At 42.3% G+C, this 13,797-nt stretch overlaps 1 protein-coding gene across 1 annotated transcript in view; it reads right to left on the bottom strand.

Moving 5' to 3' along the window:
- AOAH (acyloxyacyl hydrolase) overlaps positions 1–13,797 on the bottom strand; it is a 216,151-nt gene that overhangs the window by 35,278 nt on the left and 167,076 nt on the right. Inside the window, exons 14-15 of the mRNA XM_058296776.2 lie at positions 5,185–5,221; positions 4,344–4,418 (exon numbers count right to left, since the gene is read on the bottom strand). Of these exons, the coding sequence (XP_058152759.1) occupies positions 4,344–4,418; positions 5,185–5,221 (112 nt within the window). The remainder of the gene's footprint in view (positions 1–4,343; positions 4,419–5,184; positions 5,222–13,797) is intronic.

Below are 13,797 nucleotides of genomic sequence, written 5' to 3'. Positions count from 1 at the left end.
GTACCCCATAAATTAAGCTAGTATAATCAAATGGCTAATTACCAAGTGAAATCAAAATGGAAGCCTTGGTGTTGCTGGTGGAATTTTCTCCAGTCATTTTTGCCCCATCATGTATGGCTACATAATTTACACATGTACATTGTTGGTTATCCGCTTTCATGTGCAGAGAAAAGTTAGCCAGTTCTTAGTTCAGCAAGGGCAAAAGGGGTCTAAGTGATGGGGTGGGGATACTCTTCTGGGTGCAAACTCCCAATGCCCTTTTGATCTGTGGACTCTCTCTACCCTGGCAATTTTGGGGAACCCTTGGTATTTTGGGTAACAGTGTCAAATGTTCCCAGAGTGCCCTCATGGTTAGGGATGTATCTCCTCCACCTTCTCTGGTGTCCGTCAAGCTGCTGAGCTAGCTGAAAGTGGTCTAATCCTTTTCAGAGCACGTGTTCAGAGCCCTGGTCAGGTCTGCCATCCCCATTTGCCTGTCCGCCCCAGTTCCCTGGTAAACCCTCCTGTCGCACTGGTGAGCCCACACCAATCATTCAGACAGAACGGCCAGGGATCGGGTTTCAGAACTGGCCTGGAGTCGTGATGGCAACGCCAGGGAAAAGAGTGAGAGAATTCAGTGCCCGTGGACCTGTTTTCCCGGGTCACCCCTCAAGGTGGCTCGGGAGCCTGAACTCGTCCTAATGAATTGTGTCTGATCATGCAAAATAAGCCTCATTACTGGGGTGCAGGGCTCACCACGATCATTTCATTAGCCTGGCAGGCCAGATTTCACCTGTCTGAGCGCAGAGAGCTGCTCCCCCTTCTCCGGGAAGAAAGCAAACTGCCTCTGCAGGAAACCCTCGCCTCGAAAGCTGAAGCGCACAGCCTTATCTTTGTTGAGTGCTCAGACCTCACTCAGAGCTGGCATTTGCTTTTTATTTTTTCCTTCTTATTCCATCAAGGTTTTTCCCCCTCCCCCCTCCTTTTTTTTAGTTATCTTTTTTTTTTAGGATACATAGATCACACAAAATATTACATTAAAAATATAAGAGGCTGCCATATAGCCCCACTCCTCCCACATCAACCTCTTTCATCACTGTGGCACATTCACTAACATCTGGGTGATAGGGTTAGCTCTTTCCCTCGTGCTAGCCAGGTGTAATTGCATCATTTGCCTCTCGTCTGACCCCTCTGAGGAGGCCTCTTAACACAGAATGGGGATGGGGTGGGGACTCGCTGGATCCCCATTACCCCATGAGCACAGATACTGGGTCCCCTAAAGGTGGATGTGGTCAGACCATGCTGGGGGGTGGAAATCCCTCTGCCTGAGCGCCTGGGAGAGGCTTCCTCTGCGGCAGGAGCCTGGCCAGTCCCCTCCCGGCTGGTTTTCCTGCCGTCTGAATGGATAGAATGTTTAGTTTCCTGGAACTCCTGGCTCCTTGGGGTACTTCGGCTGACTTTCTATGACCACAGAGCTGATCAGCTGTCCCGGGTGTTACCTGAACCACTGGCATTGCAGAAAATCAAGGTAGGGGGCAGGGGGCACCGACACCCTGGACGGGGAGGTCCCAGCTCTCTCTATTAGTAGAAGGAAAATGTACAGTTTATGATTGCTAGGCCCACTGTAAAAAATGGAACCATGCCAATTTATGTGGCAGGTGTTGGGTGCTTTTCTGGTGTGTCAGGTTGGGGGGTTGGAGAGGGGTTGCCATCGCCTGTATGTAGCCTTTATGACTTGATGCTCTGAGGCCACTCCCACTGCCCACTGCTGCCCCTGCTACCTCCGGGTTCTGCTGCTGTGGCTCACTCACAGATATTCTGGTTCCTCCTGTATCACTCACATTATGTGACTTTTGCGGGCAGAGGTGGACAAAGCCCAAGGAACTGGGTTATCTTAGGCCAAATTGAGTACAGTTACAATGAGGGAGTTGGGTTCTTCTATAATATTTTCCTTCTTGGACTCCAATCTTCCAATCATGCCTTCATTCATTCAACCAGTACTTCTTAAGGAGCTATGTGAGTTTTAGAAAACTGAGGAAGAAGCACAGACCTGCATTATTTCAACCAGAGCTTGCATCATCGTAAAAAAGGAAACGACAGAAAAAAAGCAGACAATCATAAAATTTGTTCCAGGATGGACTTATTATGCAACTCCATGATGACTCCAGCCTTTTCTGAAATCCCTTTGTTCATTTTAGGATATCTGTTCCACCTTGACGTTCTGGCAGATGGGGAAGCGTAGGTGCCATCTGTCTTTATTTTTCTAACCCCTCCACAGGACGTCACAAAATGGGCACTGCAGGGACAGCCCACACTGCCAAGTCCATTCTTTCTCCCAAATGCTTGCTGCTTCTCTGCCCAGCTCCCTGGGCCAGGGGAGAGCTGGCCCAGGTCTCTGGCTGATGTCTGCCAGCCCTTTGGCTCTTTGGGAAAAAAAATGCAGGAGTGCGCTGGAGGGTCAGATGGCTTAGCAGGAAAGTGCAGTGTAGGGATTTTGGCTCTTGGAGTAAAACTTCTTTACTCAGTATAACCGGTTTGCTCTCTGTCCCCCTCTGGCAGGATCCAGGGGCTGGAGGGCACTGGCTGTCTGCCCATAGGCTTATTCTGTTTTGTGATGGGTATGGGGGCTGAAGCTCAATGCTTCTCCTTCTAGAAGCTCCTTGAGGTCAGGGACTGTGGCCTCTATCAAAGGGCCTGGCACATAGTAGGTCCCAATACATATATACATTTTTAAATGAATGAATAAAAGAAAGCAAATAAGATGAATGTAGAGGGTAGAAAGAACACTGGCTTTAGAATGTGGCTCTCATCTCTGTGACTCAATAGCTGTAAAAGTTAACCTTACCAAACCTCATTTTCCTCGTCTGTAAAATGGGGACAATCAGACTTGCCTCTCAGGGCTGCTGTGAGATGAACTGCCATGAAGAATGACAGTGCCCTTGCCTCATGGCAAGCCTTAGGGAGTGTTTGTTATTTATCAGAGTCACAGGTAGCTTGTCACAGGGATAGAGTCCTCTTCTCCTGCATGTAGGCTTGGAGGACTTGGGGATCTGGGGAGAGGAGTGAGCCTAAGAAGCACCAAGGCAAGGACTGGTACATCCGCATCTCTGGACCAGGTACTGGTATTTCCTTCTCCAAACTCACTTCACCGATTATGGCCACACCTCTTCCCCCTAAGAGTTCTAGAGCCCTTGAGGAGGTATGTGTGATGGCAAAGATGCTTTAATAATATTGAACTTGATTTTCAGCCCAGGTTTGGGAAAATTTGTGAGAAAATTACAAGAAAGCAAAGGATGGGACAATGAGCAAGATAGCCTACTTTTTTTCCCTCTCTTTTTTAATAATTATTATTATTTTTTTAATTTTAAAGAAGCTTTAGGTTACATAAATGTTATGCCAAACATGCAGGGGATTCCCATATACCCCACTCCCTCTCCCTCCCATACTTTCCCATATTAACAACATCCTTCATTAGTGTGGTACATTTGTTACAATTGATGAACCCATATTGAAGCATTGCCACTGAGAATGGACTACAGTTTATCTTATAGCTTACACTCTGTCCCGCACAATTTTACACTCTGTCCTGCACAATTCTGTAAGTTGTGACAAAATACCCAATAAGGAGAGCCTACGTCTAGTACTACTTGGAGTGTGCTCCCGCTCTGCCATTAATCAGCTGTGCTGTCTTGGTCTTAGGTTTTGCTTTGTAAATTGGGGGATGGATGGCTAGAGGGGTGGTGTTTTTTTTTTTGTTTTGCTTTGGCCATGATTACAGGACAGGTGGTATTCACATGTGTGGCATATTACTAGGGCTATACACAGATTTTGAGATACCTCCCAAAATATTGTGGTGAACCAAAGTGTTCAACATTTTGAAATCATGATTGTTATTAGAGTTTAGCAAAATTACTGCCTCACTGTGGGCCATGGGTGTAAATAGGCTTGGCTTGTGAACTATGTGAACTAAATGCTCTAACTCTGTCTCTACCACACAAGGAATCAGAATATGAGTGAGGAAGGTGTTTTTATGGGGTAACTGTGATTCTGCCTTACTTTATTTAAAAAGTGATTCTTGGTTAGGAGTAACATCTTTTGTGAAACAACTCATAACTGATCATGACACACCATTTTTTTGGAACATGGGAGCTGAGAATTGATGGATCAGATTTCAAAAGGATTTTTCAGCTTCTTGGGTTTATTCCATTAATTTCACATGTATCTAGGATTTGCCTCTAAGACAGAGAAATTTAATTCAGTAACAAGCTACAATAATGGAGTGGAATCGGTATGGAGTGGGGTGGGAAAGAAGGGGGAAACTAAGGGCCAGAGAATTTTCAAAATCTTCTTTCTCAATGACTCACCCATTGCAGACATCGTTTCCAATCATGGCATATACGACGATGGCTGGATGGTCCAACAGTTGGTTCCTAGACAAGCTGAGAAACATGGATGATATCTGAGTGTGAAGCATTTGGGAACTTAGCTTTGTAACCAGTGTTACAAGCTGAGCTAGTGAAAGAATCTTTGTATACTACCCTCCAAGTAAATTTTTTGTTATTCTTATTTCATTCCAGTGTAGTCAATCACTATTCCCATTCCCCCCCTTTTCTCTGCTTTCTCTAACCAATTCCCCATTAGGGAAAGGCCACGTTCATTGAAATGGAATTGAATTGATACCTTAAATTGAAAAACTTGAAATGAATTGGAAGAATGGATTGAAGTCCCTGGTGGACAGACATGGTGTCGTCTTCCAATCATCTTTTACAGCTTTTGTCACCAATAAGCCCTGATGAGTTATCAAGGCTCCTTGTATCCAGATTTGTAGGACACCCTGACAGCTGTGGAACTGAAAAGGCAGACTTTCCTGAGGATCCCATTCTGGGCCTCCCTTTGGATTTTTAAGCCCAAAATGAGCGCAACATTTTTTCTCATGCATAAAGCAGGAGTATGACATGATCCATTTCCTCTTTTTCAGTTACTTCTGTCCCTAAGTTTAATTCAGTTTGTATGCATTTTTAAATGATACTTCTTGAAGGGCATATGTAAATTAAGCTCAGTAGTCTGAGAAGTGATATCCTAGTGTTTGGATAGTGGCTAACCAGCTATCGATGCTAAGTAAATTGTGATTATGGGGTAATGGCAGGGAGTATTCATCCATTTTACAAAATAAAAAACCAGACTTAAAAACAACTTCCAACATACCTTTCTATAAATTTCTCCAAGTTTTGGGAAGATGCACCTGAATAATTAAAATTAAGGAAATAAAGTTAGTGAGTTCAACTGAACACTGGAAAACCATTATTGTACAGTCAAAAGGCTTCTCAGGGGAGCGGGTGTAGCTCAGTGGTTGAAAGCCTGCTTGTATAAGGTCCCAGGTTCAATACCTAGGACCTCCTGCAAAAAAAAAAAAAAAAAAAGAGGTGTCTCAGACTGTCACCTTGATGGGAATAAGTTACTTGCTTCATGAGAATTTCTGTAGTATTCTTCCCTGTAAAAATAAGATTCTTATTGGGCTTTCTGATTACTTGGTACTGTATTAGCATGATCAATGATTCTTTGGAATCAGGGATCTCAAGACATTTCATAAGAATGAATAATTAAACTTTTTAGTAGATATGAAAAAAAGGTAGTGTATATGTATATGTATGAGTATACGTATGTGTATGTGTATATGTGTATGTACATGTATATATATATGTATATCACCAAAGAGAGAAAGGTTAAGGAATGAGTTGAAGGATTAGAGAAACAGAAAAAGGGATTCATTGAGGTTCACTCTCCCTCGAGAACCCCATTTAATACCCTCTGATATTCTTGCTCATTCCTGTGGTTCCTCCAGGCTGACTAGCCAGTGCGAGGTTCAGATTGCAGATCTGGAATATTTTAACTCCTGTAATGATATGCATGGCCATCCTTCCCCCACTCAAATCCCTGTTACCAGTTGTAATAGCTCTCTTGATATGAAAATCATACTTACTGATTTCCTCTGTTAAACACTTATATTATTAAGTCGTTTAACCCTTATCGCAACTGAGGTAGGTAAGCACTGTAGTATTTGCATTTTATAGATGGGGAAACTGAGTCTCATTTATCTGATTCGCCCCACAACTAATAATTTACAGAACTTCAATTCAAACCCAGTTCCTTCTGTCTGTAATGCTGGGCTTTGGTTCACTGCACCACTTTGCTTCACTAGGTTTGGAGTCTAGAAAGTGTGCACCCAAATAGGTGTACTGTTTTTTGTCCCTTGGGGGCTCTTCTGATGGCAATAAGTAAGTCATCCTCAGGTGGGTGGTGCAAGAGTTGGAGAGACAATATCCAGCTGCCGCTACAAGATTCTCCTATAACTTCCAGTCTTGGAACTTGAGGGTCAGATACATTTTATGCCAGAGCCAGTGCATGTTCTTATAGTTCCATCTGGAGAAAGGGTGGTGCACAGCCATGAAGGGCATGCTGGCCCATGTTCCCTTGGAGCTGAGTAATCACGCAGTGACTGCCTCTGGGTCACCTACAACTCATTGTAAGCTGTATGGGTAACGTCGGTGTTCTCTTGGCTGATTCAGGAATGTTAGCACATTAAATGAGTATTGCTTTATTTCTTTTTGGAGTGAATCAGCACATTATTAAAATTGCACCTGAACATTAAATTCAGGGCAGTTAGTCTACTTCCCCATATATGCATTCCTTCTCTATTTCCCCATGCATGTATTCTTTTATCCATTTCCCAATGCTTGCATTCATTCACCCATTTCCCCAGGCATGCATTCATTTCCCCACTTCTCCATGCATGTATTCATTCACTCATTCCATTCATTTGCTGAGCACCTCTCATGTGCCTGACATATAATAGGAGATTAACAGATGAGTTGGACACACTCTATATACCTGTGGGGGTAACCACATAACTGAGTGCTGGTAAGTGACTTCAGTAGGTTTAGTGCAAATCCAACCCCTATACTCGAAAAGGGAAAAACCCAATGTGGTTTGGAGCATGTTATCTCTGCTCTCGTAAGGTGCCATGTTTTATAATACTGAGGCCAAAACGTAGAGACTCAAAGTATGTTACATCTTCCCTATTGCCTCCAAGAGAAAAGAGAAAGAGTCCAGTCACTGTGTGCCCATAGTGGTTTCCTACAGTGGTCCTTCATTCAGTTCCAGCCCCATGACTCTCAACGTCCCATTTTCAGTAAGATGATAAAGCAAGAGGTGTTTAATTCTCACTTTTTGATTTTTCTCTTAATGAGAAATGAAAGCTAATGAAAGCTCAAGGCATGAGTGGTGAAGAAAATTAAAGAACCAGGTCAGACCAATACTTTTTCTCATTATCCAGCGTACAGCTGGGAATTTAAGGTGCAGCAATACCACAGAGCTTGGAGAAAATGGAAAGGAAATCCTGTCATGGCATGCCACGCTGGCAGCCCCTACCCCACGCCTACAGGACCTGCTTCCCTTTTCCCTCTGCTGCTTGACGGACAACCATAGCAGGACAATGGCAACATTAAACAAAGCAGTCACGAGCAGCTCAAGGAGAGAGGAACTGCCTGCCCTTCTTTACCTAAACCTATTGTTTTTGTCTGGTGGGTATCCCTAATACAAGCAACATGATTCTCTTTGCTCCAAAGTTGTCGCAGCTTCCTCTATTGCCATTTCCTTTTGGAAATCTCAGATTTTATGAGATTAAGGAATTAGTTTACATAATTCCCTTACCACCTGCTCTTCTTAATTCCCTTTTTTCTGTTGTTCTGCTCTCCTTTTGTCAGCCTCATCAACATTATCTGGCTCTCTTTCTCCCAGTCTCTATTGTATTTCTCCTCCCGTAGGGAGACCTCTCCTCAGCCCCTGATTTTGCTGCTGCTGCCCTTAGAGAAAATCCTTAGTGAAGCAGTTGGAACTAGAAGATGTGAGCAGGAAAGAAAGGTAGCTCCTAGTCTGCGGGATGGGACAAAACAAGACAAATATTTTCAGAGGTTGATACTCAGAGCTCTACAATTATGGCTCAGCGAAATGGAAAAACGTTGACCTTGAAATCGGGCCATTTTATTTGTTTGTCAAGGTGCTCTAATGGAGAATCTGCCTGCCCTCAATTAAGGGAAAAGTAGGGTCCAGACTGGTCCTCAAGGTCTGGCTGTCTTATCCAGTCTGTTTAAATAAAGCGTAGCACAGTGCAAGACGAGAGGAAGTGTTTCCCCATAATCTCGGCGTTGCTTGTCTTTCTGTAAATGAATTTCAGCTTACATATCTCCTGCTGGGGCAGTGTTAACCACAGCAGCAAGTGCTTCATCTTCTGTGCATTGAAATCAAATGATGAGATCATTTTAATGGCTTTCTAAATTAACTTGTAACTTCTAGTGCCTGGACCACTCGCAAATTCTTCATAGACAGAGATGGGATATATTTAAATATTAGTATGCTAAATCTTTCTAAATTAAGTAATTCATTAATTCAGCAACATTTATTGAATACCTCTTATGTGCCAGGCATTGTAATAGGGGCTGGGGGCACATCAGGACACAGAAAAGACATGGTCCCTGTTCTCATGAAGCGTGTAGTTATTGAATAAGTAATGAGCATAAAGTGCGAGGGTCTCAGAGAAGCCCTGAAGAAATGGTCTTAAGCTAGTCCTGAAAGACAGGTAGGTGTTTCCTAAAGTTCTAAGAGAAGAACTTGTTGATTAATCCCCAATAAAATACCTTTTTACACACTGTTCAGAAACAAATCTCTAGTTTCATGCCATATTTGTTATAACTATCTTTATACGGCAGGGGCCAATCCAGGTTTGGTGAGTTTTGAAGCTTATACAATTTTGGGCATCCTCATCAAGAAAAGAAACATCAAAAAGAGACCTATTACAGGGAAGCCAGAGTTGAAAGAGATAGCGATGTTCAGCAATTGCAGTTAAATATCTTATGTTTGCAAGTTTTTACAAATACCTACGGTCATCAGGCAAGTGAGGGGCCCTAAAGCATCATTAGCACCCCGATAGCACTCCTTCGAGGTAATGCGTGAAGTCATGGAATAGTAGCATTAGAGAGCATCTGCCCATTTTACAGATGAAGCTGGGAGAGGGAAAGAGACTTGCTTACAGCCAGTGAGCAGCATCTCGGCTAGTAATCCATTTCAACCAGTAATTTAATAATGGACATTAGCAAGAATTAAAAGCAGGTAATTTTCAGTCTAGTAACATGAGGATCTGTGAAAAGCACTTTGAGGTGCATTTCAGTTTATCAGCTACAGCTGCACTCAAGCAGACCATGAAACGACCTTAAGCAATTATCTGGATCAGGGGTCACAAGCTCAGAGACCTGCAGAGGCTGGCAGGCGAAGTGCATGGGTGAAGCTGGCCAGGCCCTTTGCAGATCAGATATCCGGTGTGGAGAGGGCAGTCACCACTCAGCCCTGATGGATTCTTGCCATTCAGGTTGTGGGACCAGTGTGGTCAGGTCTTCTGATTTTACAGCAGAAAGTGGAAATCTAGGCGTTTTTGAGAAGTCTTCTAATTTTTAGATATAAGCAACTAACGGGATGATTTTTAAATCACTTCGTGTGGGCGAGGGCCATGCTGGCACGCAGGGTTTGCAGTTGTGCCCTCGTACTGAGCTCAACAGTGGCTGCGGCTGCTTTGAGCTGGGGCGGCCTTGCCGTGGTGGCGGAGGAGCTGGAGGCGCTGAGGAAGCAGAGGCTGGCGGAGCTGCAGGTGAAGCCCCGGGATCCTAGCGATGCTGCTCAACAGGAAGCAAAGCACTGGGAAGCAGCAATGAGAAACAGTACGCTAGGCCAAGTTCTGCAGCGGTCAGCCTGGGCCAGGCTAAGTAACTGACCACTTGTGAAGCCAGAGGGAAAAATGCAGTAGAGAATTACCTTATACAGACGCAAGATCTGGCCAACTAAAGAAAACAGCAGTTAAATTTAAACAGAAGAAAAGTAATGGGCTCTGATGAAGGTGATGATTATCGAAATAAAAATGTGTAGAAACTGAAATCTAATGGAACAATTCTAGGACAGACAATACCTTGCCGAAGTTAAGATCTGGTTAAATGTTTCCTTTGTGTATTGTCTATATGCCTTTAAAAAAATAATCGTTTTGCCAAATTAAAACAACAACAACAACAAAACCCACTTCATGTGCCAAACAAAACACAGTTAACCTTGACCCAGTTTTGCCCTCCCATCTACAGGGTGATACAGGGGTAGTCAACTTATTCTACATAGTTCTAAATTCTTTTCTTAAAATTTTCATTTTCAGATTATAAAAGAAGGAATTGATTAAAAATTCTAGATTATAAACTTAATTGTTTATGTATGTTCATACATAAATGATATAAAGATAATAATAGGATTGGTTGGGGAAAATTTTTTGTTTAGTAGTACTATTTTGACAATGCTCTTCAATCATTAGTTAAAAAGGTTTAACAACAATGCAAGTTATTGGTGGTAGGGTGAGTTATGAGAGTCCTGCATGATGTTATATGTTTGTTTTGTAAGTTCGCAACTATTATTATACACTTATTGTTTATATATGTTTATGTATGAGTGATGTACTTCAATAAATTAATTAAAAAATAATTAGCAATTTTTAATCTGTGTTTAGTTCAAAATGGAAAGCAACAGAATAGGGGTGATTCATTTTGTGACTCTCTTCCTCCCTCCCTCCTTCCCTTCCTTCCTTCAGACTTTTTTGACAAGATGGCATGCATGTGCGTGTGTGTATATGTGTGTGTGTGCCATTGCAGGGTGTAAAATTTTCAGTAAAGGGAATCAAAACGATTGAAGCAAGACCTCCTCTTCTCCTTTTTCTCCTGTCAACATATCCTTACTTATCAACTTCAGCCTTTCTTCACATGCCTCCTCTTCTCCAGCAAGAGGTTTCCATGTTACATCACTAAACACTGATTTCTCTCTCTTTCTCTTACTCGTATAATACTGTTTGTCCTATGCATCGGACTCTAGATATATTCTTTTTAAAAATTTATTTATTTACTTCTCTCCCTGTCCCCCCTTTCCCCAGTTGTCTTCTCCCTGTGTCCATTTGCTGCGTGTTCTTTTTGTCCACTTCTGTTGTTGTCAGCCCCACGGGAATCTGTGTTGCTTTTTCTTGTGTCATCTTGCTGTGTCAACTCTCGGTGTGTGTGGTGCCATTCCTGGGCAGGCTGCGCTTTCTTTCGCCCTGGGCAACTTTCCTTACGGGGCGCACTCCTTGAGCATGGGGCTCCCCTACATGGGGGACACCCCTGTGTGGCAGGGCACTCCTTGTGTGCATCAGTACTGCGCATGGGCCAGCTCCACACGGGTCAAGGAGGCCTGGGGTTTGAACCGTGGACCTCCCATGTGGTAGGCGGACACCCTAACCACTGGGCCAAGTCCACTTCCCTCCAGATATATTCTATTGAGGCCTTGTTGTATAGGGTCTAGTACTTTTTTCTGGCTGATTCATATGAGTGTGACAATAAGTTCCTTGAAAGTATGAATGGTTCCCCACAGTGCTAAGCACATGACAGGTGCCTGTTAAATGCTGTGATTTGCCATTTAAAGACTAGTTGATTTGGCACTCGTCTAGAGAGGAAAGTAGAGAGAGAGGGTCACTGATGACTGTTTCCTGCCCTGAAAACACTCTCTGTTATTGACTTCTGGTGGCATCATGCTTTGCTGGTTCTCCTCTTAACTCTGACCCTTGACCATTCTTTTACTTCTCCTTCATGTCTCCTCTTTTTCCAGATCTGAGGATCCCACCTTTGGTCTTCCTTTTTAACACTCTAAACATTATTCTTGGGTCAGATCATCCAAATCTATGATTTGAACCACATCTCGATGCTTGTGATTGTCTTGAGTCCTGGACCCATATTTCCAACTGCTTATGGGCCACCTCTGCAAAGATGTCCCTCACATATGGAATGTCCCTCACAATGGAACATGACCAAAACTGAACTCTGTAGTCCTCCACCTTCAGCCTGCTCCTTCTCCCTGCAGGGGTTAATGCTCCATCACCTGCCCAGTCTACTAAATGAGACATCTTGCTGTTATTCTTTGTTTCTTACTGTCTCTTGCCTCCATCATACAGTTTGGCCACAGAGTCTTCTTGATTTTACTACATGATAAATCTTTATTGAATGCAGGCATTCTTTTCCATTTCTATTGCCTTAGTTTAGGCCTTCCTCACTCTGGCTTACTTTCTTGCGATGGCTTCTTAACTAGTCTCCAAAGAACCAGTTTCTTCCAATTCCTACATTTTCAATTCCCAGGGCAGTCTCACCAATGAGCAAATAATATCATGTCAGTCCTTGCTTAAACATCTCCATGAGATTCTCACTGCCAATAGGATAATGTCCAAACTTTTAAAAATAGTTATTGAGACCTCAATGCATTGTATTATTCCTTATTATCATTTTGATAACTGTGGGATCTCAGTAATATCCCTTCTTTCATTCCTGACATCGGTAATTTGTGTCTTCTTTTTTTCTTGGAGATCTATCAATTTTATTGATCTTTTCAAAGGATGAGCTTTTGGTTTAATTGATTTTTTTTCTATTGTTTTTCTTTTTCCAAATTCATTGATTTCTGTTCTCTATTGTTTTCTTCTTTCTGCTTTCATTGGGTTTATTTTGCTTTTCTAGTTTTTTGGGAGGGAGCTTAGATTACAGATATGAGAGCTTTCTCTTTTTTAAATGTGAGTATGTAATGCTAGAGGTTTACTTTTAAGAACTGCTTTAGCTGCATCCCACAAAAGTTGATATATTTTTATTTCCTTTCAGTTAGAAATATTTTCTAAATTCCTTTATTTATTTATTTTTTAAAAAAGATTTATTTATTTATTTCTCTCCCCCCCCAACCCTGGTTGTCTGTTCTCTGTGTCTATTTGCTGTGTCTTGTTTCTTTGTCCACTTCTGTTGTTGTCAGAGGCATGGGAATCTGTGTTTCTTTTTGTTGCGTCATCTTGCTGCGTCAGTTCTCCTTGTGTGCTGCGTCATTCCTGGGCAGGCTGCACTTTCTTTTGCGCTGGGCGGCTCTCCTTACGGGATTCACTCTTACTGCATGGGGCTGCCCTACATGGGGGACACCCCTGCATGGCAGGGCACTCCTTGTGCGCATCAGCACTGCACATGGGCCAGCTCCACATGGGTCAAGGAGCCCGGGGTTTGAACCACGGACCTCCCATGTGGTAGACGGATGCCCTAACCCTGGGCCAAGTCCGCTTCCCTCTAAATTTCTTTAGATTTGTGTTATTTAAATTCCAAATGTTTGGAGACTTTTCAGTTAATTTTTTATAATTGAGATCTAGTTTAATTTTATCATGTTTAGATATACTTTGCCTAATTCCAATTATTTTAAATTTATTAAAGTTTGTTTTATGAAGCAAGATATGTTCCATCATGGTGAAGGTTCCATGTTGCTTGAAAAGAATATTATTCTGCTGTTGTTAGCTGGTGTGTTCTATGAGTATTGGTTAGATCTAGGTGGCTGATAGTGTTGTTAGTTCATCCATATCCTAACTCATTAATCAATCTCCTAGGTTGTATAAATTACTAAGAGAAGAGTGCTGAAGTCTCCAACTATAATTTTGGATTTGTTTATTTCTACTTTCAATTATTTCAATTTTTGCTTCATGAAATTTGAAGCTCTGTTGTTAGGGACATACACAGGTATGACTGCTATATTTTTTTTGGTGAATTGTTCCTTTTATCAATATGTAATATCCCTCTCTGTCCTGGTAATTTTATTTGCTCTGACATCCATTTTTTCTCAGATTAATATAGCCACTGTAGCTTATTTTGGTTAGCATTCACTTGGGATATCTTTTTAAAATCAATTTATGTCATTATA

Source organism: Dasypus novemcinctus, chromosome 5, assembly GCF_030445035.2.
Source record: "Dasypus novemcinctus isolate mDasNov1 chromosome 5, mDasNov1.1.hap2, whole genome shotgun sequence".
NCBI lineage: Eukaryota > Metazoa > Chordata > Mammalia > Cingulata > Dasypodidae > Dasypus > Dasypus novemcinctus.
The sequence above is the reverse complement of the archived record's forward strand: the minus strand, read 5'-3'. Positions and strand labels throughout refer to the sequence as shown.